At 44.8% G+C, this 26,946-nt stretch overlaps 1 protein-coding gene across 1 annotated transcript; it reads left to right on the forward strand.

Annotated features, from left to right (window-relative positions):
• Positions 1-1,489: 1,489 nt before the first annotated feature.
• Tvp23c (trans-golgi network vesicle protein 23 homolog C) lies at positions 1,490-16,743 on the forward strand. Its single transcript, XM_057774835.1, has 7 exons — positions 1,490-1,632; positions 4,028-4,110; positions 5,800-5,944; positions 8,139-8,228; positions 9,343-9,474; positions 14,696-14,824; positions 15,899-16,743. Exons 1-7 carry the CDS (start codon positions 1,621-1,623, stop codon positions 15,923-15,925), a joined length of 618 nt encoding a protein of 205 aa, XP_057630818.1. The 5' UTR covers positions 1,490-1,620; the 3' UTR covers positions 15,926-16,743.
• Positions 16,744-26,946: the final 10,203 nt, after the last annotated feature.

Genomic DNA, 26,946 nt, shown 5'->3' on the forward strand with positions numbered 1-26,946 from the left:
AAGAGCCACTAATAGCAAGTATATTGAGACTCCTACTTAAATAATTAGGGGGTGGTGTCAGGGGCAAGATATGTAATTCTGAAGAGGAGCTCACCAGCAGGGATGTAGCTCACCGAAGGCTTCAGGACCCGTATAAAGAGTCCCTACACAGAAGCAGTCAGACCTTCCCCTTCGTTAAGTCCCAGCTCTTGGGAGGCTAAGGCAGGAGGGCTGAGCATCTAAGTTAGTTGGTACTACAAGGTTACACCCTATTTCAAAAGCAAGCAAACAAACACACTCCCCAAATCTTCCAAAAAGAAAGACACCTCCCCCCGAAACAGGTCAGAAATTCACTTTCCTGTTAAATGTTCTAAATTTGAAAAATATGTTAACAAATTCAATTTGCATTCATAAAAAATGAAAACAACCAAAAGAAAACGAAACCCAATCATAACATGGGGCGGGCCACCAAAAAGCGTGCTCCAAGCAGGTTAGGACACAGTCATGTGTCCATCTTCACATGTGGACATGTGACTACTTGTCAAGCTTTCTCTCCTTTGGGAATTACGTTCATGTTTCTTCACTATTCTGACAGTAGGTTTGAAATAGTGCTGGCAAAGAGCCAGACAAAATCTGGGTTTCAGTGAATAGAGTCTCTTACAACAATCTGACATAGGTCGGGCCAACAGAATACTGCTACTATTACAGTTCCAAAGATGGCTTTAAATTCTCTGAATTTGAGATCTCGGCAGGATCACACCATCAGTAGGTGACTTCAAACTGTAATTTTAAAAAGCCTGCTATTTGACTAATTGCTCTGTGAAGCCACCACTGTCCTTCCCATTTTACAACCGAGGAAAGATGTACAGAGATTGATTATGTAATTGGCAGGTAGGGGGCAGATGCGGAACCCAAGTGCCTGAGTGCTAGGGCACACGGGACCATCTCTGCCTTTACAAGCAGTACCCCCACTGCTCTCGTAAGCCTCCTGGCTTTTTTCTAACTCCTTCCCAAGGACACCTTTATTTTTTAAGTATTCCTGAAATGTAAAACGCAAAAGTAAGACTATACAGAAATACATTTACAAAGTTAAGTTGTAGAATAAAGCCCGCCTTTTCCAGAGCATCCACGCTGGTGGTAATGACTCCCAGTTTGCACTTCACAGGCAGCAAAAACCATTTTTCCTTCATAACTCATGAAAACTTCCCTTCAGGACCTACTGTTAGCCAACACATCCCCAGGTATTAGCTTCAGCTTTGGGATGCAGCCCGGCCCCGCCCCGCCCACGCCGGCCCCGCCCATCTCTGCCTCGCTCTCTTCAGAGCCTCTGCGGCATGGCTCCGCCCAAACGCTCCGCCCCCTACCGCGCGCGTCCGTAATTTGGACCCGCTTTCCCCGCCCCTTCCATTACGTGCCCTGCTCTTTGTGGCATGGACCCGCCCACCGCTCTTCCGGTCCGGGGAGTTGCTCCCGCCCACGAGCCTCACTGAAAAGGAAGTGTTGCCGGCAAATGGCTTCCGGTTGCACCTGTACATTGACTTCCTGTCCTGTGGCAACCAACCCGCGTTAGTTTCCCACCGGACCGGGTGGCCGCTGGCTGACGTGGCTCCCGGAAGTGGGGGGGATTGGCGCGGGGCCGTCATGTTGTCGCAGGTGAGGGAGGGCGCTCGGGTTCCGGGAGCTGGTGTGATCGTTTGGGTTGGGGCCTGGGGGTCTTGTCCAGCCTCTGAGGCTGTTGTGTCTCTGTGTCTGCCCACTGCCTGAGCTGGAAGAAGGGCAGGTTGGGTGGGCAGAAGTGCTGGGTTCCGGCCAGTTGTCGCTAGAGAGTTCTGTGCTCTCCGAGGGTCGGGTGGCGCAGAGCTGGGGATGCTATGTAGAGGTGGGTCGCCAGGTGGGGCATTGGCTGCAGGAAGCTCTGGGTGTGATGTCGGGGTGACCGGGCTCCCCGCAGCCCACACGAATGAGGGGAGGAGCGGCCTTCAGGCGTCAGCTCCCCTGCCCAGACACTCAAGTGAGGGGCTGTCCTGTAGGGAGAGGAGAGTACTAGAGCCTTAATTTCGAGTAGGTGTTACCACGCTGATGCACTGTTAGTCACGATGGTTGTCACGTTTGTGCCCGTAGGGATCCTTGTAGCCAGTTGACTTTCGGCTGGAGATTAGTAAACGCAATATAGTATTTCCTCCCTTTGAGTTGACTGTGAACCCCCATTTAGATTATATGTATAATTTTGCAAGTAATTTGCTGCGGGATTACTATGACTCAGGCAACTGCTCCAGGTCAGAATAGGAGTGCACCACACAGGTTTCTTGCCCCCGTGTGAGGTTGGGTTGGGGTGTTTGAGGATGTGGGATCCACAAAAGGTGTGGGGAGGGGAGAGGTTAGGTTGGGGAACAGCATATTTTTGGAACATGATAGTAAAGACATGCTAGTGACATACCGAGTGTGTGAGGAGGAGCCAACCAGAATTTGTGACTGAACAGTCTCGTGTGGGGAAATGTGGAGTGGAGAAAACCCATTGGTGGTTCCAACTGCGCTCTCTGAAGGCTCACCCAGATTGAAGGGTGCTGGGGAAGGACAGCCATGCCAACTGTTCCTACTGTTAAGTCTGTGACTGTGAACCTTTGATCAACTCTTCCACCTGCTGGACATTTGACATTTTTGTAGTCTCTCCCTTCCCTTTCCCCGGCAACCTTACAACTTTGCTGCAACTTTGAACATTTATTCCTTGCCTTTTTTTTTTTTTCGGTCTGATAACCTTGCTTCCTGTTTTCCTGCTGAAAAGCAGCAGAGGAATTTCCATACTACTTCCCGTCCTGTCTGCATGTTCACTCATAATCACCCGCACGTTCTTTTGTGGATTGTGTGCTACTCCATTTTTGAGTTGCGACTAGTGCAACTTCTTCCTTGCTCACTGGGAAGTGTTGAGCAGTGGTTGCACTGTTGATGCCCCCCCCCATTTGCCCTTGCTTACCGGGAAGTGTTGAGCAGTGGTTGCACTGTTGATGCCCCCCCCCCCATTTGCCCTTGCTTATCGGGAAGTGTTGAGCAGTGGTTGCACTGTTGATGCCCCCCCCCCATTTGTCCTTGCTTATCGGGAAGTGTTGAGCAGTGGTTGCACTGTTGATGCCCCCCCCACCTTTTTTTCTTTTGTAAAAGCTTGGTCCTGTTAGCACAAAGACATGATTTAGTTTCTCATGCTTTGTTTTCCTTCACCCATCTCTAGCTGATGGTAATCATCTTGATCCAGCCTTCCAAATGCTGAGATTATGAGTACAAGGGGCCACCCTTGTAATTCCTATTATCTTACAAAACAGTAAACTCCCCACATGCCATCTCTGATGTCACCCTATTCATTTTCCTCCAACACTTGTGCATACTTGTATTTTAATTCTCTCTCTTCATTCTAGTTGATAGCCCCCTTCCCTGCAGTTGTGCATCTCAGGAGTTCACAGAAGAATCTTAGAAACCCAGTGGTCGTTTGTTTTCGTCTTATGAGCAGTGGTCTTGGGTTGTTGAGAGCCTTCTGGGGTTATTCATCTTCTAGGATATCACTGCTGTGAGGGATTTTATTTATTGATTGGAAAGACCGAGTTGAAAGATAGTGATGGAACAAGTCCTAGGGGCATGATAGTTGTTGATTTAGCCTCCGAGAAGAAGAGAAAGCGTTGCAAGGAGTCAAGGAAACAGGGTGAAGTCAATGAGGCTTTCTGAGTTTATCTCAATAGCTTCAGATTTCTCTGACTTGGGAGAGAGTAGCTTCTGATAGATGTCAGCTTTTAGGAGCATCAACTGCTCCTCAATGTTCTTTCAGGGCTCAGGCTGACGTCAGCTGACATTAGATTGTCATGGGCAGTTTTTTGTTTGTTTGTTTTGAGATTATTGGAATTGGGGTGGAGGACCTGCAGGTGCCTCTTTTCCTAAGCTGTGAGTTCCTGGTAGTTGCAGTTCATAATCTCACCTTCCCTTTTGAGGATTGTGTAGGTTTGTATGTAGCAGGCACACAAGCACCGAATTTCGTTTTTATCATAGATATTTAATTTCCCAATAGGACAGTAATGATGACACTGAAGACGTCTCACTGTTTGATGCCGAAGAGGAGACAACCAATAGACCAAGAAAATCCAAAATCAGGTACAAGGTTGAGTTAGAGCTGTGTTTCTGTCTGATCTGTTGTGTCCCCTGTTGGTGTCAACCTGTGGGATTTGTGTTGACTTTCGTTTGTTTTTGTTTTTTTTGACACAGCCTCACTATGTAGTCTTGGCTGTGCTTATCTGGGCTCAGAGATCCGCCTGCCTCTGCCTCTCTTGCTGGATTAAAGGTGTGTGCTAACATACCCAGCTCCGTGTCCCACTTTTTCATACGAGAAAACATCTGACAGAACCAAAGAGAAAAGAAAAATACTTTTAAGTGTATTGGGAGGATTTCAGTACATGGGCACTGTTTTTCTTTTGCTCTGCTTCTGGGCCCATGGTGATGCAGGATGTTTTAGCAGAAGGGTGTAATGGAGAAATACTGCTCACCTCATGGCAGACAGACACAGAACCATAACCTGCCCTAAGTGGCCCACTCCATCTAGATAGGCCCACCTTTTAAGGTCTCCAGCACCTCTCACCCCACTTCTGCCATCTTGGGGCCTGGTCTTCAAAAGAAGCCCTTGGGGATACCAAGGCAGAGTAGGCTAGGCGTGTTGTTGATTTGACAAGTAACATGAGATTTTCTTCATAGTAGTTGGCTTGTTGAATCTTATTCAACACTGAGCTTTCAAATTAGCAAACTTGACAAATCAGTTATGTGAGCACTGATGTTTTAAAGTCTGTGCTGACTGCCGTTTTCTGAGACTGCACCATCTCTTTATGTATTTTCTATAGAGAGTGTGGTTTAGCTCAGTGGTAGACTGTAAAGCCCTGGGTTCAGTTCTCAGTTAAAAAAAAAAAAAGACAAAAACCAAGGAAGCTATTATTTCTGTAGATACATTTTGATTTCTTTTGTAAATTTCAGAATTGTGTCTTGTATAAGTAATAAAATTCAATGTACTTATAAATATATTCTCTCTAAAGAAATTCACTTAATAAAGTAAAATTCTATTTGAACATTGAAAACACTGCAAAGTGGAAGGTGTTGGTGACAGGAGACAAAGTGTTGTGTGATTTTCCTTACACAGATGTCCACAGTGGGTCAATCTGTAGAGACAGGAAGATGATTGGCTGCTTAGGGCTGAAAGGGTTGGGAACAAGAGAGGATGATACAGACTTGCTTTTTGACATAGTACAGTGTTGTAAAATTGGTTATGGTGATGGTCACACAACTGACTATATTAAAAAATGTTAATTTGTAGACAAATTGTGTGGTATTTGAATCAGTGTCAATAAGCTGTTTTACAAAAAGCATACATACATACATGTATGCTGATGCATACATGTAATTTCAGAGGTGAGAACTAGAAGATTATGAAATTGAGGGCAGCCTGAGCTACCTAGTAAGACCCTATCTTAAACAAAGGAGGAGGAAAAAAAGGATGAGGAGGAAGAGGAGGGAAGGGAGAGATGACACTTCCATCTTAGTTTGGGCTCGAGATGTGATTAGATTATCTCAGCTGGTGTGGTTCCGGTTAGGTGCTTTGAAAGTTTATACTCCGTGAGGAGTCAGAGTCAGCTCATGTATTTCCTTGCAACAACAGAAACTACTTAGGTGGTGGGGACTTACGGAAGAGGTAGACTGTGTGCTTTCTCCTTCCCAGGACACCCCTGCCCGATTGCATGGTTACGGGTCTGCTAGTACTTGCTGTAAAATATATGCTGCTTATTGTGTCTTGATTTCCAGACACCCAGTGGCGTCCTTCTTCCATCTGTTCTTTCGAGTCAGTGCGGTTGTAGTCTATCTCCTGTGTGAGCTGCTCAGCAGCAGCTTCATTGCCTGTATGGTGACGATTATCTTGTTGCTGTCATGTGACTTTTGGGCAGTGAAGGTAGGTTCCATTGGTGTTAATTTTCTGTTACTTTAGGCCTCCTGTTGTTAAAGTGCCGGGTGTGTTTGATCACATGAACTCTGCTCAGTGGTGGTGCTGTGGGCGAAGCTACAAAGATGCCATTAGCAGCCATAGATTCTATGTATTTTATTCCAGTGTCATTTAAATATTTTGGGTATAATTTCTATGTAAAGTTCCAATATAGTTTGCTTACAAGTGTTTAGGAAATACCCCTACCCCCTTTTTTTCAAAAACTGCAGGGTACTTGGGGTCATTCTTTCTCAACCAGGGTCGAGTTTGCCTCCATAGGATTTTTTTGTTTTGTTTTGTTTTTGTTTTTGTTTTTCCTGTGAAGCTCTGGCTGTCCTGGAACTCACTCTGTAGACCAGTCTGGCCTCAAACTCAGAGATTCTCCTGCCTCTGCCTCCCAAGTGCTGGAATTAAAGGTGTGCACCACACCGCCCAGAAAGGTTTGTGTTTTTCAATGTCTGAAGCATTTTTGGTGCTTATAGGTAGGGTTGGAAGTAAGGGCACTTTTGTTTAAGTAGTAAATATTATACTTTTAAGGAAATAAATATTGATTAAAATCCCATTCTAAAGATAATTCTGAGATTGGACCCAGAATAAAGCTCGACCAAAAGCATTAGACTGAAACAGTGCCGTCAGATAAAATAAGAGCGGCACAGATAACGTCGGACCAATTCAAATGTAGTGGACTCTCTTTTGGGCCACCAACCAGCTCCCCAGTCATTACACAGAGACTTTTTTTTTTTTTTGGTTTTTCGAGACAGGGTTTCTCTGTGGTTTTGGAGCCTGTCCTGGAACTAGCTCTTGTAGACCAGGCTGGTCTCGAACTCACAGAGATCCGCCTGCCTCTGCCTCCCAAGTGCTGGGATTAAAGGCGTGCGCCACCACCGCCCGCCACACAGAGACTTATTATTAGTCAGGAATACTCCACCTTAGTTTAGGCTTATTTCTGACTAGTTTTTTAAACTTATATTAACCCGTTTCTCTTCATCTATGTTTTGCCTCGGGGTCTTCTACCTTTGTCCTACTTCCCTACTCCCTCTGTGTCTGGCTGGCTGCCTTTCTGGGCCCAGATGTCTCACTCTCTTTCTCCCTCGTTCTCTCTTCGACGTACTTTCTCTGCCTCTCAGCCCCACCTATCCCTCTACTGCTTAGCTTTTGGCTGGTGAGCTTTTTATTAGACTAATCAGGCACCTTAGGCAGGCAAAGCAACTCATCTTTACATCATTAAACAAATATAGCATAAACAAATGCAACACACCTTTACACAGTTAAAGTAATAGTCCACAACAAAGAAACTTGGCAATGTAAGATTAGAAGCAATAGGGGCCTAGGATGGGTATGGTATTGCATACCTATATAGTCTTAGCACTTGGGAAGCATGAGCAAAATGATCACAAACTCAAGGCCTACATAGTGAGTTCTAGGTCAGGAAGGGCTATGATATCAGACCCTGTACGCCATGGCTAGTTTTATGTCAACTTGACTCTAGAGTCATCAGAGAGGAGGGATCCTTAGTTGGGAATATACTTTTAAAATATTGGGCTGCAGGCAAGCCTATGAGGAATTTTCTTAATTAGTAATTTATCAGGGAGGGCCCAGCCCATTATGAGTGGCACCTTCCCTCATCTAGTGGTCCTGGGGTGTATAAGAAAGCAGGCTGAGGAAGCCATGGAGAGCAAGCCAGTAAGCAGCACTGCTCCATGGCCTCTGCATCAGCTCCTGTCTCCAAGTTCATGCCCTGATTTCCTTTGATGATGAACTGTGATGTGGAAGTGTAAGCTGAATAAACCCTGTCCTCCTTGAATTGCTTTGGTCATGGGTTTTAATCACAACAATAGTAGTACTAAGACAGACCCCATCTTAAAAATTATAAATAGAAAGAAGACCTGGGAGGAATTAGAGGTTTAGAGGAAGGACAGGTGCTCCATCTTAGGGAGAAGAAAGGATAGCGCTTTTGGTTATGCCTGCTGCTTATCCTGTGAGCTCCACACACCCTGGCCTTGGCATGGCCACTTGGTTTAGTCTTTAGCTGGGACTGGTACATAGGAGTTAATTGGCTGTTCTGGGGGAGAGCTGAAGAATTTTGTGAAATAGTCCACTAAGATGGGATTTATAATGCTTTAAATAATGCTTTAAAATGTGTGTTCATATTTATCTTTCTCAGAATGTCACTGGTAGACTAATGGTTGGCCTACGTTGGTGGAATCATATCGATGAGGATGGGAAGAGCCACTGGGTGTTTGAGTCCAGAAAGGTAAATTGATAAAGAATGTGCAGGTTCATTTGAGTACTGAAGGGGGCGGGTCAGGATTGGCAGCACCACTGCAGATCTCTTGCCCTGTTAGTACTAAGTCAGACAGCCTCCAAAGCACAGTGCGCTTCTATCTGGTAACAGGCATACACAGGAAGGATTCTAAGAGCAGGCCACGCTAAGCTGCCTGTCTGCTGCTGCTGAAAGTCTTCTGGGTGATCCCCGGCTTTGTTGTCTTGCTGCCGTCACCCTGGATCCTTCTGTGTTCAGTAGACACTTCCTCCCATGTCTTTGTTCCCATTGTCATTTCCTATTTGTCAGGAAGATTGCAGCTGGGTACAGGGTCAGAATGTTTGGTCTATTCTTTAAGCCGGTGCCCTCAGGAGCCATGGGGAGTCTGTTTGTTTTGGGTCACCCTGCTTCCTAATAGTGAACATTCTATTTCCTTGTGGAAATCTTTTGGGAGACAGAGGATAAAAGTCTTGGCAACACTACCAGTCAAATTGCTTGTGTATCGCTTGGCAGAGCCTTTGCAAGCAATACTTCTCAGAAAGCAGCACTGTGCTCAGTGAGCTTGTGTTCCTGACATCAAATCTGCCGTGGAAACAACTCATCACCCTAGTCAGCTCCTGGGTTTGGCTGAGACATGAAATCTAGATGATGCTTGGATTTCCTTAACTCTGACCTAGAAAAGCTTCAGTGCTTTGTTATGAATAAACAGTGCTAGTGCAAGGCCATGTCTTCCTGTTCTGCAGCAAACACAAAGCAAAGTAAATAATTCATTTATTAAGGTTGTCACTAGCTTGTGTTTTTGCTTTCAACAAGAGGGATGTGGATCGTCTCTATTAATCTTGAATTTGAGCACAGTGTGTTTTCTGTTTATTTTTTTTTTTTTGGTTTTTCGAGACAAGGTTTCTCTGTGCTTTTTGGAGCCTGTCCTGGAACTAGCTCTTGTAGACCAGGCTGGTCTCGAACTCACAGAGATCCGCCTGCCTCTGCCTCCCAAGTGCTGGGATTAAAGGCGTGCGCCACCACCGCCCGGCCTGTTTTCTGTTTAAAAAGAAACTTTTACTGATATTAGTGGTTGAATTGACGTTTATATTAATTGTTTTTGCAGTCAACTCCACAAGACAACAAAACTATTTCTGAAGCTGAGTCAAGAATCTTTTGGTTAGGACTCATCGCCTGTCCGATCCTGTGGGTGATCTTTGCCTTTAGTGCGCTCTTCTCCTTCAAAGTGAAGTGGCTGGTGAGTAACAGTCATCACGTGACTTGTGCAGGCCATCCTGACTGGGCGGCTTCATCTTGTGTTTCTGAGTTTCAGTCCCCAACTCTGATTTTCCCTGAGTATCTGGGCACAGCTGCTTGCCAGTTTCTGTGGTGTCAGTGGTTGTTGTGGTCTTTTAAGGAAGCTGTGGTTGGTACCTCTTGTGCTTACTCATTGCTAGGCTAGTTGATTATCCCAGACCTTGGGAGCTTAGAACAGCTGTCAGCTGTGTGTTGACCTCACGGCAGTGGGCAACCCTTGGGGCGGCCCAGCTCATGGTTGACTCACCGGTTGAATTCATTGTCACTGTTGCTGCCACTCACCATGCTGAAGGCATTGGAAATCAGGATCTCTATTCTGGGAATTAGGAGGATGTGGAAGAGCATCTGAAACAAATACAGTTGCTGCTGCATTTGAAAGATGCAGTCTGTCCCCTGAGCCAAACTGTGAGTCTAGTCTCTGTAACAGTTGAGTTCACTGCATTTGATGCACCCTGGCTTCATGTATTTTGGTTTTCGCTACACCCCTGCTCCCCAGACTTTATAGCTCCTGTCCCTGGCTTGCTGTGAAAACTTGGTTTTGTGTGTTGTACACTAATATTTTCCTGTTAGGATGTGAGTGCTGTTGGTTTTTATGTTAGTGATCATCTTTATATATTTGCATCATAATCTTCTTTCACAAATTAGGAGATGTATTCAGTGTCTGTGGATTTGCTGCTGTGGTGGATCAGCAGTTATGGATCTTCCCTGTGGATAGTATTTTAGCTGTAGTGCTTCTCTTTATCTCGCTGAGTGCTACACTTAGATGTGTTTATTGACTTAAAGACTTGATGTGGATGAAAAGAAACATTCCCGTGTCTCTGTAGTTTTTCCATTTTTGTTTCTTATTGTGTTATTTTGTTTGATAGACTTGATAATAATTTCCTCTGAAATACTTTTCTGATTTTTTTTTCTCTTCATCTCCTTGTGGGTATGCATGTGTTTGTGTGAAAGCAGCACACAGGTCGTGCACACGTGCATGTGGAAGATAGAGCACAGCCTCAGGTGGCCGCTCTGGTTTTCACCCAGGGTTGCAGCTTGGAGCTCACTGAGTAGGCCTGCAGGCCAGGGGACCTCGGTTCTGCCAGGCTCTGCTCTCTGCACCTGATTACAGTGTGTGCCACTGCACAGGGTTTGAATCAGCTCCTTATGTGTGCTTGGCAAGTGCTTTCCTGACTTTTCATTTGCATCGCTTCACACGTCCTTTTACTGCAGCTTCTTGTGTTGCTTGGTTGGCTACATTCTACTGTGGAGTGAAATTTTAAAAAACAACTTATAGGTTTATTCTTTAATTTTTTATGCCAAAGAATATATCTCTGACTTTCTATGAAGGATGACTGATTATGTTACTCCAGTTTGTTTTAAGCTAGTGAGTATTCAAGAGAAAAAACCCTAACTTCCATGTGAATGAGTCATTTTTCTCTCTCTTTGATATCTCTTTCTCTCTCTTTTCTTTCCTCTCTCCCCCTTTCCTTTCTCCCTCCTTCTCCCCCAATGTTAAAGCATCACAGGCAGAACATGTCTGTATTTATTGTGTATGAGTCTTTCTAGAACACTGGGCCCATTCACTGTGCAAGGTTATGTTTTGCTTTAACAAAAAATTGGCTTTTGATAAACCTTTAAATTTAATTTGTTCTTGTTTTTTTGTTTCTGCGGTTGTCTAATTCTGAGACACTAGTCTCTCCACCTTGGGTCGTTTATATGTGTTTTCATCGCTGTCTTCTAGTTGCTCCACTCTTTCATTGTTTCCTACTCGGTCAGCAAATGTTTTAAGAGTTCTCAGTCTGTCGGCTGCTTGGGGACATGGATATCACAATTAGACAAGCAAGGTAACTGTCCTGTAGAGCGTGTTTTCTAGTGGAGCGGTTGACAGGCACTTAAAAGTAGAGTTGGGGATATTACGTGGTGATGTCAGGGGTGGAGGAAAGTGCTGGAGACAGGCGACAGCAGCTGATTACAGGCTGTAAAGAATCATGGTGCCTCCTGACCGTCAGCCTCCTCTCTTGCTCTTAGCTTACTTCATGGGCCTTGACTCTCAGCTTCAGGTCTTCTAGAGGGTGGCTTGTGCCCTCCCAGCATGGATTCTGCCCTGTCTTTGGCAGTATGCTTCTTTGTTGTCTCCTGCTGTGGTTTGGTGGAGTGGCTTTTCTTTTTCCTTGTCCATTTTACTGCGACTCACACTGGCAGCTCTTGTGTAGACCATCTTGCCTGTGCTGCTGTCCTACAAGGAACTGTTTTTGATGTCTTCCCTGCATTTACTGAGGCCCACGGTCACTGCCATGAGGCTGGGTTGGAGTGCTGTGATTGATGGTCCGCACGCCAGGCTCCGCTGCCTTGACTAGTTTCTGTGAGTCTTGCCTTCTCCCAGGGAGTGGCATTTCTGTCTTCTGGTAGGCTGTGAACACTTGTCTGAGCCTCTGGTCCTGCCATGGTCTCAGCTCCGGGAGAGTCAGTCCAGTCTCACATTTCCACATTTTTCCTTACAGCTGTGTATGCCTTTGGCCTTGTGCTTCTCTCTGAGTTGTGAGGTGGCAGTTTTTGGTTTATTTCCCTGAGGAACTCTTGCAGAGTGGCACCGGGTTGGCTCTTTCTCTGACCAGCAGCTCTTCTCTGTGCATGCCGGCTTATTTGCCTTTCCTAAAATCTGTCGTGGACTGGGAGACAAGACAGCTCAGGACAGCTCAGGACAGCTCAGGTGGTGAAGTGCTTGCTGCTCAAGCATGAGGACTTGAGCCAGACCCCAAGCTTCCTCATAAATGACTGGTGCAGCAGCGTGCACCTGTAATCCCAGTCTTGGGGAGGCAGAGATGGGAGGCTCTCTAGGGCTTATTGCCCAGCCAGTCTTCACGACTTAGCAAATTCTGGATTCAGTGAGAGACTCTCTGTTTAAAATAAGGTGTAGGATGAGTGAGAAAAATACCCAATGTCGACATAAGTCTTTACATGCATGTATGCCCACGCACGCACACAGACACATGAACATGTACATACATGTACCATGCACACACATAAACACACAGAATTATAATAATTTAAAAACCCTACTTGTTGCCTCTCAAGGGGAGGGAGATTGTGATGTGTGACTTCACTGTCCATCCTCAACTTATTAATTTGTTTTCATTTAACACAGTTGATGTCTCAGCAGGATCCATGGATTTGCTCCATGGCATGCTGGTATGCATAACTAATGCCCAGGAGCATCTCATGTGCACTTGGGAAGTTGCTGGAGGCCACTGAAGTAGACATGAGGTTTTAGGCATCTGGCAATTGTCTCTATTCTATGCATTCCATGAAACATTAGATTAAAGCAGAAAGTATAAGCGCTGCATTTTTATTTCATTTTAATAAAGATATTTCAGAACTCTACTAAAATATTTGAGGTAGTAAGGTCATTTTGCAATGTTTCCCAATTTGTTTGATTAATTTCAGGTTTATATACATACTGCTTTTTTAAAAAAATTAACTGACTGGTTTATATTCATTGTATAGTGATAAGTTTCATAAAGACATTTTAATTCAAATATACCTTATACTTTAATAGAGTCTCTGCTCATGCCCTCTTTTGGATGCCCCCTCCTTTCTTTCACTCCTTTGCTAGTCTTTGAACCAGTTCTTTAGTTAAACATTTAAATCTTACTTTAAAACATTTATTCAGCTTGTCTTGGGTTAAGGAAAGTATGAGCAGGAGATCAGCATCTATCTAGCTGTTCCATTTTTCACAGCGGTAAGTGTTTCCTGCATGGACTTGTTGATAGTAGGGTTGTAGAGCAGGGGCTGACCCACTGGGTTTCAGGCCCGCCCAGCCCAAGTTTGTTCTTGTACAGTGCTATTGAAGTGTAGATGGAGCGGAGGGCCGCTTCCTGTTGCCTGGCTCCCAGCTACCGGCTAGCTTTACCCAAAATAATTACATGGAAACTGTATTCTTTTAAACACTGCTTGGCCCATTATATCTAGCCTCTTTTTGGCTAACTCTCATATCTTGCTTAACCCATTTCTAATAATGTGTGTAGCACCATGAGGTGGTGGCTTACCGGGAAAAATTCAGTATGTCTGACCTGGCGACTAGCTTCATGGCGTCTGACTTCACTTCCCTTCTTCCCAGCATTCTGTTCTGTTTACTCCACCTACCTAATTTTTTGTCCTATCAAAGGGCCAAAGCAGTTTCTTTATTAACCAATGAGAGTAACACATAGACAGATGACCCTCCTCCATCATTGAAGCACAGCTTAGTCTGTTTGTTTGCATGTTGCCTGTGACTACTTTGGGACTGAAAGTGGTAAAATTGAGAAACAGACCTTGATTTATGGCCTGTGGGATCTAAACCATCGTATTGTTTCCAGAAATTGTTTGCCGAATTTTGTAGCACGTTTAATTGCAGGACATCCTCTTGTTAGTTAGTTCTTTAGTAATCATGTTTAAAGAGTGGTCATGAGTTTCCTCTCTCAGTTCTAAGTGTCTAGGGTGTCTCCAGGGCCAAGCAACTTCGCACAGAGCGTTCCTCCTGCCTTGGGAGAGCAGCTTGTTCTAGTTTCATCAACCAGCAACACGTGCTCGTCAGTGTGCTACATAGACCCCCATCTGCTCACTGTGCTCAACTTAAGAATATGAGAGTGAATATGGATAGTGCAGTGGTTTAAACAAAATGTTTCAGGCATTCAAATGCTTAGTCCTAAATTGGTGGTGCTGCTTGGCAAGGCTCCAGAGTTGTGACCTGCTGGAAGAAGTCTGCCACTGGGCAGACTTGGAGAGCTTAAGGCCTCACCCTGCTCCCAGTTTGCTCTCAGCTTTGTGCTTTTGTTTTAAGATGTGAGTCCTCAGCCTATGCTCCAGCTGCTGTGCCTGCCTGAGCCCCTGCCCTGCCATTATGGACTCTAACCCTCTGGAACCATAAGCGAAAATAAGCCCTGTTGTCTTGGTCATGTTGTTTTATCACAGCAGTAGAAAAGTAACTAAAACAAATATGAATGAAAATGATGCCACTTGAATGGTCCGGTGTCTTCTCCAGAGTAGCATTAGTGAGGTCCCTTCTGCGGGCTGAGGAGTCTCATTGCTTCAGCCTCTGACTCCCAGTGCTTCCTTTTCTCCACACTCTACCTCGTCTCATTTAGTGGCGTAGAGAAAAGTCAGTTTGGACTAGTAACTGTGATTGTCTCCCCCTCTCCCAGGCTGTGGTAATCATGGGTGTGGTGCTGCAAGGTGCTAACCTTTATGGTTATATCCGGTGTAAAGTGGGCAGTAAGAAGGACTTAACCAGCATGGCTACCTCATATCTTGGAAAGCAGTTCCTAAGACAAGTAAGTGTATTTTAAATATGATCTGTGACTGATATAACAATGTCTGACTCCTTTGGAGTTTACTGTTTAACATGTACTTGTTTTTAAATTACTTAAAATTTTTTGTGTGTATGGCTGTTTGCCTGTGTGTCTGTACACCACATGTGTGCAGTGCCAGAGAGGCCAGAAGAGGGCATTTGATTGGATCCCCTGAAACTGGCTTTAGAGCTGGTTGTGAGCCACCATGTGGGTGCTGGAACACACTGTCCTCTTGAAGAGTGATGAGTGCTTTTAACCACTGAGCCATCTTCTCAGTCCACCGGATGCTTTGCAGTTAGTTACATGACTATTTCAGCATGAGACGACAGATATACTCTATTTGCTCTTTGGGGGCTTGTAGGACATTTCAGAAATGTATCATTCATTATTAGAATTATTTTGAAACCAAGAGAAATAAACTATCATTGACAATCACTCATATCTCATAGATTATCTCAAGTTCAGTTGTTTTTCATTACTTATGATTGCTTTAAATGAAAGTTCTTGAAGAATGCATATTGCATGGTTTGGGGTTTTATAATAACAAGCTAATTCAAAAGGCTTTTAGCTTTGCTTTAAAGTACTTTGATTTCCCCCACTCAGAACACAGGGTTTATTTGTTTATTTTTGGAATTACCCTTTATTTTATTTTGTATGTGTATGAGTGATCTGCCTACGTGTGTGTCTCTGTGTGTGCCACATTTGTGCCTGGTGCCTGCAAAAGCTGAGGGCATTAGGTCCTGAGACTGGAGCTCTAGGTGGTTGAGAGTCACCATCTGGGTGCTAGGAATCGAGCTCCGACTCTCTGCAAGAGCAGCCAGTGTTCTTATCCACTGAGTCATCTTTCCAGCCCCTTTAGAGTTCTCCAGTATGATGACTGAAATCAAGGTGTTCAGTGGGATAATGAAGTAGTTATGGGTACAGGTTTGGTTAAATGACTTGGAAAAGTCCACTAGGCCTCTCTGTGAATCCCCGCAGTGAGCTCCGGTCCTGTGAGTTGCACTGCTCGGTGAAGTGAAGTGATGTTACTGTTAAGGGGCTCTTTTTCTCTTGCAGAACGCTGGGGATGGTCAGACGTCGTGAGTGAAGATGGAGCCTATGTGCCATGGACCCTGGGGACAGCGGACAAGATTCTTGATCTTCAGAGCTCAGTCTGTGTTGCAGTGGGGTGTTGTGTTAATTTTCTCTCTTAAAAGCATAATTTAGAAGAAGGAAACCTGGTTTCATCTTAAGCTGTATGGGGTTAGAAAGTTTGGTGTTCCTGGAGACAGTCAGAGTTTGCTGGGGGTAGTGTTTGTGCCTAGACAGTCCTGTGACAGCAACATGTCCCGAGTTCGTGTGTCCGCCACCCGATGGATCTCTGCATTTTGATCCATAGAATGTAGGAAGAGGCCTTCAGTCTCTCGCCTCTGTTTGCAGAGTATTTCTGTACATTGGTCTCAGAGGAAAGTTTTGATTTAGTGTAAGGGTGAACATGTTAGTTATGAATTAGAACATGTTATGTATGAATTAGAAAGTCATTATTTTTTTGTGGTTTTTCGAGACAGGGTTTCTTTTGTTTCTTTATGGTAAAATTTCTTATCTTAGACGTATATAAGCAAGTAAAAGCTAAATTAGGACAGTTGTGTTAACTGATTTCTAAAATTTTGTTTTTACTTGGTAATAAGTCATTTATTCAAGGTCTGTTTGATGTGAATGGATATTTGTAGCTGTGTGGTGGATCCTCCAGGGGCTACTGCTACTGTGTTTCTTTTGTGGCCACAATTCACTCTAGAACCATCTAAAATCTCTTAGTGGTCGGTGGGTTAATGAAATATTGCCTTTTAATAAGAATATTATTCTTATGTAATAATGGGAGTAATTGTTTAAATACTTGGCATAATAAATGCCTATGAAACATTGTATGAATCTATTTTTTCTTGTTATAATGGGAATATTGTAAATCACACATTTGTATTAAAGATATCTCCTAAGACAAAGCAATATAGTATAGAGTAAATCAAATGTAACCTATTGTAGGCAGCTGAATTCTTTTGTAGCTACTGTGAATTTTGTTGGAATCTTTAGATTATGTTTTGAAAACATTTGTCCATTGTTGACATTTTTAAAATGTCTGTTTATTAAATAAGGGTCTTTATTAAGAGTGTAGCTAGGCAGGTGTATAACTTTATATTTATATAAAACTGCAGTTTACAAAGCATTAGGTGTGTGGTCCCGTTTAATCATGGCATTTGTGACACCTTTGGATGTTGACTTGCTTAAGGAGACGCTTGACCACAGGAGCATCTGGAGACTCTAACGCAGGACAAGGCTGTTTGGGGAAGAAACACTTACTCCAAAGGCTGCTGCTACTTTGGATGAGTTCATTAAGTGCTGTTGTCCGTTTGACTTTCCTCCATCCGTTGGTTCACCTGACGAGGCAGGCGGGCACTTACTAGAGATAGGTTTGTACTTGATCAGGAAGATGCAAAGCTTGAGGATTGGGAGGCTGGCCTGTTGTGTGGGGGTAACCATGTTGTTTTTGCCTGAAATCCTAAACAAATACGGATTTGATTTTGGACTATGCACATGACCGGAAAGCATGGCAACCACCCAGATTTCATCAGTGAGACTTGGTGTGACCATGCACCCAGGTTCTGTCCGGTGGATCCAGGACAAAAGGTGGGGAAAGGAAAGGGTGCAGACATTCTCATCCTCTCCTCATTCTCATCCCACTGTCTGAGGGAAGATGGAAGCAGATGCCGGCCTCCTCCTCTGAAGGTTCCAATAGCACACTAGAGGGCGATTCCACCTGAGTCCAGGGTGGTGAGCCAGGGAGTTTATTGGACTTACTTACACAGCATGCCTATCAAAGTGCTGCATATAATCATTGCATCACAGTTGAAAATGGCCCCGGAGAGATTGCAGGTGAGTGGTGTTTGCTTTGTACCTTTCCCATCAGTGTAGGTCCTGCTGATGGAGTGGACGGTGCTGTAGAAATGAAGACACTGCCATGCCCTTCAGCCCCCAGTGTCTGCTCTCTGACTCCCATGTGATAAGGGGATGGTGTGTGCATACAAGTGAAGGCACATTGACTCCACTGCAGTCACTTTAACCTTGCCTTCTCAAGTGTCTAGTGATGTTCCTGCGTGAATTCTTTCACTTGCTTTTCCCCATAATCCCAAGAGGGAGGAGGACCATTGTGTACCATGTAACTTCCTGTTACAGATTCACAACCAAGGTTAAGCAAAGGAACAATGCACTTGAGGTCACTTGTGGTAAAGATATAGCATCCACCAAGTTCCCCATTATTGTTTCCCAGGCAGCTTAATTAGTTGAGGTCATGTCATTGTGGCTAATGAAAGTGGGGTGAAAGTGGGTGTTGGGTGTGACTGATTCTCCAGTCTTTTGCCCCTTACCATGGCACCTAGTAGTATTCGAGGTGGTGGGGCCTCAGGCAGCTCTGGAGATGTGGACAGCAAAGTCCCTCTGCCTGGTCCAGTTGGGCCAGACTGCAAGTGAGAAATAAATCTGGAAAACGAACCCATTGGCTCCCTGGTTAATTGGTTACTACAACATGGCAAAAAATTGTATGGCAGAGCAGCCTGCTTAAGCAGCACAGAGGTACAGCCAATACGCTGTATCCAGAAAACTTAAAAAATGCTAATTATTCTGTTTGGTGTTCGCGTGCACACCTGCGGCAGTCAGAGACAGCTTGCAGGAGTTGGTTTTCTCCTTCTACCCTGTGTGTCCTGTGAATCCAATCCAGGCCTTCAGACTGGATAGTAAGCACCTCTCTCTACCCACTGAACCGACTCTATGGCCCCAGAAAACATTTTCTAGAATTCTCAGCTTGGTTACTGTTTCCTATTGCAAAGATAATTGGAATCTTTGTTGTTAGTGCAAGGCCACTGTGCAGGTGGGCCTGCAAAGACTTTGATGACAATCAGGTAAGAGCTGTTAAGTCCGTGTCCCATCCAAGTGGACAAGAAGCTCTGCATTTCTAGCCCTTGGTTGTCACTCTCAGGTGTGGGGCCATGCTGCAGGCCTTTCAGGTTTTTAAGAGAAATGGAGAGTTTATATGAAATCTGACCTTTAAATACATATGATAAATTTAAAAGGGAGAAAACTACATATGAAGTCAAATTAAATATACCTGCAGGCCAAATACAGCCATGCTAACTTTGGCATAGTGTAATGATCCTCATAGCTTCACAGTAGTGGGGACCCCCCCCCCCAGAGCATGGATCCAGGGAGCTATGCAAACCACAGACGGTGACTGAATGTCCCCTCTCCTAGCTCATATGACATGCTGGTACATTAACAGTCACATTTTTAGAGCACTTGATTCTTCCTGCTTTCTAGATTAATATTAACATCTTGACCCAGAATTGCCCATGTTCTCTGGAGGCATCCAGCCTGAGCAAAACTGATCCCCAGAGCCCTCCTCTGACCATAGTGGAGGTAAGTGGGAAGTCAGCAGCAAAAGTGAAGGGGGAAATCCATGGATGTGGAAATGAACACATTCTGCTAAATGACTAGTGGGTGAAAGGAAAAGTCACGGGAGGATTAGAAAATCCTGAGACTTGGAAAGAGGGTCACAGCAAACCAAGATTCAGAGAAAGTACTGAGAGCAGTGTGCTTAAGTAAAGGACAGAAAAACAACGATGAAACCCAGCGAAATGGATCAATAGAGTTGATAGTCTTTATCTAGACTGGTAAGGGCGAAAAGGAAGACTACCGTTAAAATTGGTAGAACATGGAACTCTTTTATATATATATATATATTTATTTATTATGTATACATTCTGCCTCCATGTATGCCTGCAGGCCAGAGGAGGGCGCCAGATCTCATTACAGATGGTTGTGAGCCACCATGTGGTTGCTGGGAATTGAATTCCGGACCTTTGGAAGAACAGCCAGTGCTCTTAACCACTGAGCATCTCTCCAGCCCCTAACATGGGACTCTTAATCCCAGGGTTGTGGGTTCAAGCACCACGTTGGGTGCCAAATGCAGCATGAATAATAAAAACCCAGAGACAGAAATTGGGGTTCAACCCCAAAACCAGAAAAGCAAAGCAGCCAAGCCACTAGAGAAGTCTTACCAAGGCTGGGCAACCACAAACTAAACCGAAGTCTCTCCTCCCATTTTATATTCCTAGTGCTGAGTTTAAAGGTGTAGGCAACCATCACCTGGATTTGTTTCTGCATTAATCTTGTGTAGCCCAGGGTAGCCTTGAACTCACAGAGCTCCATCTGCCCCTATCTCCCAAATCCTAGGATTAAGGTGTGTGTTACCATTACCTGACCTCTAGCGGCTTTAGCTTTGCCTCTGGTCTTCAGACAAGATTTATTTATTAAAATACAAATAATATACCACCATAAGAGGTGGGTCCCTGCCGACAGTACTGAGCTACAGTGATTACTGAATACTGTTTTTATCTGGCTGGAGTGTGGAGCATTTACATCTGCCTTGGTGTTAACCTGAGACTTAACGACTTAACTAGCCTTGTGCTCTCCCCAGCCTGTTTCTCATCAGTGGTTTCCTCTGCTCAGCATTCTTAGCAAGCAGGGACTGTTGTATTAGTAACATGTAATCCTGAGGACTGGATCCCTGTCTCCATCCAGGGTGTGATTACAGAGAGGCAGGAGGCTGAGAGTCATGTGTATTTACTCCAATAGTTCATGGGATTAAATGATAGGATCCCTGTAAAATGATCAGTGTATTTCCAAGCCTGCAGCGATCACTGTTGGTGGTCATATAAACAGAATGGAAAACCATCCCACAGATAGCTAAAGATCAGAGCCTAGGAAATAAACCCCTAGATGAGTAGCTCCCCTTAGTTCTGGTTCTAACCCAGAGCAAGACATGGAGGCTCCAAATGGAGCAGAGCAGGAAAAGATGTGAATCTTAGGTCTTAGTTTGCTTAAAACAAAGTAGAGATAGTAAAAAGTGAACAAAACGCACAGCGTCCTGAGCAGGCTGTGTGCCAAGAAGAGGGTCAGAGAACTCTCCTGCTAACACGCCTATGGAACACTTGGTAGAAGGAAAGCAGGAAGGAAGAAGATTGGTTGTAGAGTGAACGTCTGCCGCCTAGAGGGATCCCTTAACTCCCCTGCTTTCTCAGAGGGTTGGAGCTATGCTTGGCTTGGTAGTGTGGAACTTTGACATGAGGCACTCCGATTTGATTATTTTCTTTTAAAGTTTAGCGTAGAGCTCAGTCCAAATCAATGACCCCCGTAAAGATCTCGAGAGATCCTAAGATATGAACTGGTAGTTTACTATGTTGTTCGCTTCTAATTTTATAGTTGAAACACATGTGTTTTCTGTTCCTCTAGAGACCACTCTAGGATGCCTTTCTCTGCCTGCAGGTCCCTCTTTGTGTAACTTGCATGTGGTCCACTAGATGGCAGTATACCAACGTATGCATGCTGTATATGGACCTGCTAGGTGCTGCAGCAGCCAGTTGCAGGGTTTACATGGGAAATGGTGGGATTCTAGTTTGCCTTTATGAGAGTCAGGGCTAAATCCATCCTTCCTGTTCGCCAATTAATTGAAATCATTGCTAATAAATGGATAGATGCTGAGTGACTAAGTGTGGTGAGAGAGTACCTGCTTGGGTAAGTATAGAAAAACACCTATGTATAGTGAGTATAGCAAGACACCTGCGTGTAGTGAGCATAGCAGAATACCTCCATGTAGTGTCCGTTTAGCAAGGTGCTTCAGACCGAGGCACAGGAACCTGCATGACGTCGTCTTTCTTCCTGATGGTGTCAAGTCCCCAGCTGGAAAGTGAGAAGACTCTGGCTGGAGGGTCTGCAGCTTTCCCAGGGTCGGGAAAGTGGAGACAGGTGAAGCTGGGACTTGGAGAAACTTAAGGGAAAGGTGCCTAGCATGGGAAGTTTAGGAAATGCTGTCTTGGAAGTCAGTGCGTCACCACCAGGCGGAATGGAACCTTGGGACCGAGCCAAAGCTACAGAGTTAAAAGACATCTCTGTTATCTTGCAGAAAATATAACAATGTATGGTGTCTGTAACAAAGGTGTTAAGGAACATTTCCAGAGCTAAGGGGCATGAAGCTGCATGGATAGAGCTGAGGTTAAACACAGGCTTCCTAACTACCAGCTGTGTATTCATGAGCAAATCATGTACCTCTTTGACCCTCTGGCAGCGGCTCTAAGAGGGAGATAGCAATCTACATTTTACAGTGGAGGAAACAGGCTTAGAGTTGTAGGGCTTGATCAAAGGTCATGGAGCAGGTAGAATAAATGGCTCTAAGATTTGGATCTGAACAAGTCTGCCCTAGGCTTACACTGTTAAGCACTACTAGGAGATCTCCTCAACCTGTAGCACCCAGGCCCTGCTGGTGCTGTCTCCTAATGTTAGTCTAGGTCCCCGGAGAAGCACAGGTGCGAACACAAACAGGTTTAGATCAAGGCTTTGACTTTAATAATGGTGGAAGTTGGCAATATCAAAATCTCTAGGTGGAAAGCCAGAAACTTGCCTGTTGCAGCCTCAAGGACAAATCTCCCTCAGGAAAAGAAGTCTTCCCTTTAAGGCCTTCAGCTGGTCAGATCTAGCCATACATTGGCTAGGGTAACATTAGAGACAGGTTTTCACTCTGTAGCCCAAGCCTGCCTCAGCCTCCCAAGTACTATACCCTGTGGGGGTCCTCTTTCCATCTTGGCCTGTTGGCCATCAGCCCGAGAGGAAAGAGACACAAGGGACGACAGAAAGTTTTATATGTGGCTCATGAGCTTGAATGGAGACGGTCCTACAAGAGACAGATGTCGGTGAATCAACTCAATTTTATTTCAGAGTATGAGGAATAGATAGGATTGGGGAGCCTGGCGACAAACCCTAATTTGCATTAAGTGGCACGCTCCTATCACAAGGCTTAGTATGTGGCAGTTGGGTCCTATAGCAGAGCCCCTAGCTAAAGACTTCTCAGCAGGGATCTGTGCCAAGGGTCAAGCTAAAGACAAATCGGGTTTATAGACAGCTTTAGATAAGATCAGTCCTTCAGGCCCAGGGACATTCTCCAGATAAGGACAGGTAGAGAGCAGAAAATCTGGGGAAGGAGGGAGTTTCCATTGCTGACCTTATGGAAAGCTGCCAGGCCTTGGCAGACAGTGACCTCTAACCAGCCACCAATGTATTCCACCAATGTATTCCAACGACACCTAGCAGAATATAGTCTTTCGATAATGTTAACTGTGTACATAATACCTTCACAGTAGTGCCTATTATTGTTTGATTAGCCACACACTATCACAACATTGACGGGGACAGCTTAAATGGCACACCTTCCAGGTGTCTGTAAGCACGGTCAGCAGGGGTCTCCTTTGTTATCTCTGCATCAGCGCATAACCCACTGCACCCATTCAGCAAGCAGGAGGTGTGTGCCACCTCGTACCAACCTTGGTGAAGACGAATGTGTTCTCACCTGGTTTAGGCACAGAGTCTCAGTGTGTCTAACTCATGCATTGCTTTCTCTTGGGTCTCACAGCACATCAGGACTTCTGTAGAAGCAGTTGGGCGAATATCCTTGGTTATCCTTGTCTCTTCCAATGAAAGCGTGAAAGTTTCAAACAGCAGAACTAGCTGAGGTTAGACCAGCATGTGTTGTTATGGATCTGAGAGTGCCTGTGGCCGTGGTGTGCATCCTTCTGAGGCCAGGCTGTCCCTTCTGAGACAACAGATAGGGTTGTGGACAGCACCCACTTGGTAGAAGTATCCTTTGGGGAGCCTTCTGTCTTAGTGTTCTGTTGCTGTGAAGAGACACCATGGCCAAGGCAACTCTTAGAAAAAAAAGCATTTAACTGGGGGCTGGCTTACAGTTTCAGAGGGTGAGCCCGTCATCATTGTGGCAGGAAAGAGACAAGCATGGTACTGGAGCAGTAGCTGAGAGCAGCTCTGTAAGAGCCAGAGTTAACCGGCAGGCCCCACATGCCTAAGGACCAGATAGCTTTCTGGAATGCTGGGAGTTGTAGTTGTTGGAAAATAATGACGCCATGTGGAGAATATGATGGCCGCGTGGTTCATGTCCTCCAACACGTCTCATTGCCACTTGCTGAGATTCCAGTGAGTGGACCTGGTCAAAGTTCATCTCCCTGCCCAGTATTTAATACTTAATTAAAGCTTGCTTCAAATTGACCCAAAACTGTGGGGCTGTTTTCTCTTGCAAATCTCAGGATTAACAGCACTTAATTACACACCCCCTCCTCTGCATCAAAGAGAGAGATATCCCTTGTAGTTGAATTGTGTAAACACCATGTCCGTTTTCCTCTTTCTGGTATTACATCATATCATAGCCTCCTAGAAAGCCATCTCTCACGCCTTTCTTTAGGTTATAGCCACACAGATCCTTTGGGAACCACTTAATCTGTGTCCAGCGGTATAACCCAGGACAGAGCTGTGGCTGATGCAGGTTGCCTGGTACGTCAGAGAGAGCTCGTGTTGAAAGTAAGGCATTCTGGGAGGGTACTACTGTTCATGAGAAGTGCCATCTTCTAAAACGTGTCTAATAGATGGTGAAATAAGCCAGAGAGGCGGGCAGTGGTGGCGCATGCCTTGAATCCCCACACTCAGGAGGCAGAGACAGGCATAGCAGAATTTGAGGTCAGCCTGGTCTACAGAGCAAGTTCCACAACAGCCAGGGCTACACAGAGAAACCCTGTCTTGAAAAAACAAAACAAAGCCGGGCGGTGGTGGCGCACGCCTTTAATCCCAGCACTCGGGAGGCAGAGGCAGGCGGATCTCTGGGAGTTCGAGGCCAGCCTGGGCTACAAAGGGAGTTCCAGGACAGGCTCCAAAGCTACAGAGAAACCCTGTCTCGAAAAACCAAAAACCAAACCAAACCAAAACAACGCCCCCGCCCCCCCCCCCCTGGAAATAAAAACCCAACAAACAAAAACAAAGCCAGAGAAGCATCAAGGAAGGTAATGCAACTTTTTTTTTCAGGGAATTTTTTTTTTTTTTTTTTTTTTTTTTTTGCTATCGCTAGGAGTAAAATGGAGAAAGGACATACTAAGTTACAGGAGCCGTGTCTGCAAAGTTTGGGGTTCACAGGTACACATACCTCTGTGCACAGACGCACATGACGCCCACCACTCCTGTGCAATGAAAGGGAATACCTGGATGTTCTCGGCAAGTGCGAGGCTCACTTCTGTGTACTTTCCCCGAGTACGGGACATGCCACACGAGTTAAAAATACTTCTGCTTTAACTTTGTTCAGGATTGTTCAGGATGTCTTTAGAGTTTTTGTATTACATTTGAATTAATTAACTCTGTGTGTGTGCATGTCTGCAAGAGAGAGAGAGAGAGAGAGAGAGAGAGAGAGAGAGAGAGGAGAGCCTGTGTGAGTGAGTTTACCAGTGTGTGCATGTGTGGACGTCAGAGGACAGGTAGATCTCTGAAAGTTTGAGGCTGACCTGTTCTACATAGTGGGTTCTAGGACAGTCAAGGCTACCTAGATAGACCATTACTTTAAAAATAATAATAATATGGAGACACAGAGAGTGGACCTGGATGTAACCCTAAATATGTCAGTTGACTTTGTTGAGATTTGGGAGATGCTTGTTACATAACATCATGGCAGTAACATGGCTGACTAACACAATATCTAGTTTATTTTTCGTAAGGATAGTCAATTATTGGCACACCCATTCTTCCCACATTGGTGGCCTACTTTGAGTCTATCTCATAATTCCTGTTTATATGGGTGTTTGTTTTGCACAATTCCTGTTTATATGGATGTCTGTTTCTGGACTTACTTTTTCATTCTGTTTCTCTATTGGAACATCCAATATCAATGTAAATCAGTGTACATTTCTTTTAATTATTTTTTCAGACTTTTTTTTTCAAGACAGGATTTCTCTCTGTAATTGGCTATCCTGGAACTCACTCTGTAGACCAGGCTAGCCTCAAACTCACAGAGATCCACCTGCCTCTGCCTCCCAAGTGCTAGGATTAACGATATGAACCACCATGCCCTGCAGTATTATTATTATTTGAGTATAGATATGTTTGTTTCTTCATTTCCGATACTTGTCTATTTATTTTTCCTTTGCTAGACTAGCTTGGAATTTCAGTATATAATATTGTAAGAACATGTTGGTGTCAAGCACCCTTGTTTGTTATCAGTATTTGGGAGATTTTAAACAATAACATCATATTTAATGGTAAAAAATTGAAAACAGATTTTAAGTGCTGTTCACTTCCCACCTCGATGTGGAAAAGGGGAGGCCTAGCCGGCTAGGAAGCTGGACGGGCTGCATGGCCCTCCACCACGCATGGGACAAGAGGGCATGCGAGCCCGTAATCCAGAGGAAAGGGTGAGTCGACGGAGGAGTGCCAGGGAGGAGATGGAGAATGGTCCAAAGATCGAGATCAGGGTAGGTTGGGCTATTGGAACCTCATGGCTTAAACTGTCATGGTGGGCATGTGTCCTGGGAGACAGCTTGGGAATTAGAGAAGAAAACCTCGGCCGAACTCCAGGTAATGCTTTCTAACTGGCGCAGCGGATGAGGCTGAAGATACCTGCTTCCTTGCCCGCTTCCCGATGAAGGAACTGAATGAGCATGCAGGGTGATATTGGTCAGCTGAGCTCAGTTTGCCAGGGACCCATTCATACTGAATGTTTTATGACACGATGTTTATAGCTTAGCCTCTGGAACGAAACTCATCATCACATTGCGAACAGTTTCTGTGAGTTTTGCACACCCTGCATTTATAGTTGAACACCTAACCCTCAGTGCCTCATAATGCGCCTATGTTTAGCAGTAAGGCTTTTAAAGAGACGATGAGGGTAAAATGACAGCTGGGAGGACTCTAGTCCAATGTAACTGGTGTCTTTGTAAGAAGAGGTTTTGATCCAGGCACACGGAGGGGAGCTGTGGGAAAATACAGCCTGATGACCACTGACAAACCCAGGAGAGCAGCCAAGTCGATGATCAGAGGTGTGTGTGTGTGTGTGTTGGTGAGGAGATATGTGAAAGCTGAGTTTTACAGTAACTGTAATCCTGGCTCCTTGAGCTCATATTCAAAGGCTTGAAATCTCTTTCCTGGCTTCACAGTTCTGGTTCCTCACAAGCAAAAACAATGAAAAATTCGATGCCTTTTCC

Source organism: Chionomys nivalis, chromosome 7, assembly GCF_950005125.1.
Source record: "Chionomys nivalis chromosome 7, mChiNiv1.1, whole genome shotgun sequence".
NCBI lineage: Eukaryota > Metazoa > Chordata > Mammalia > Rodentia > Cricetidae > Chionomys > Chionomys nivalis.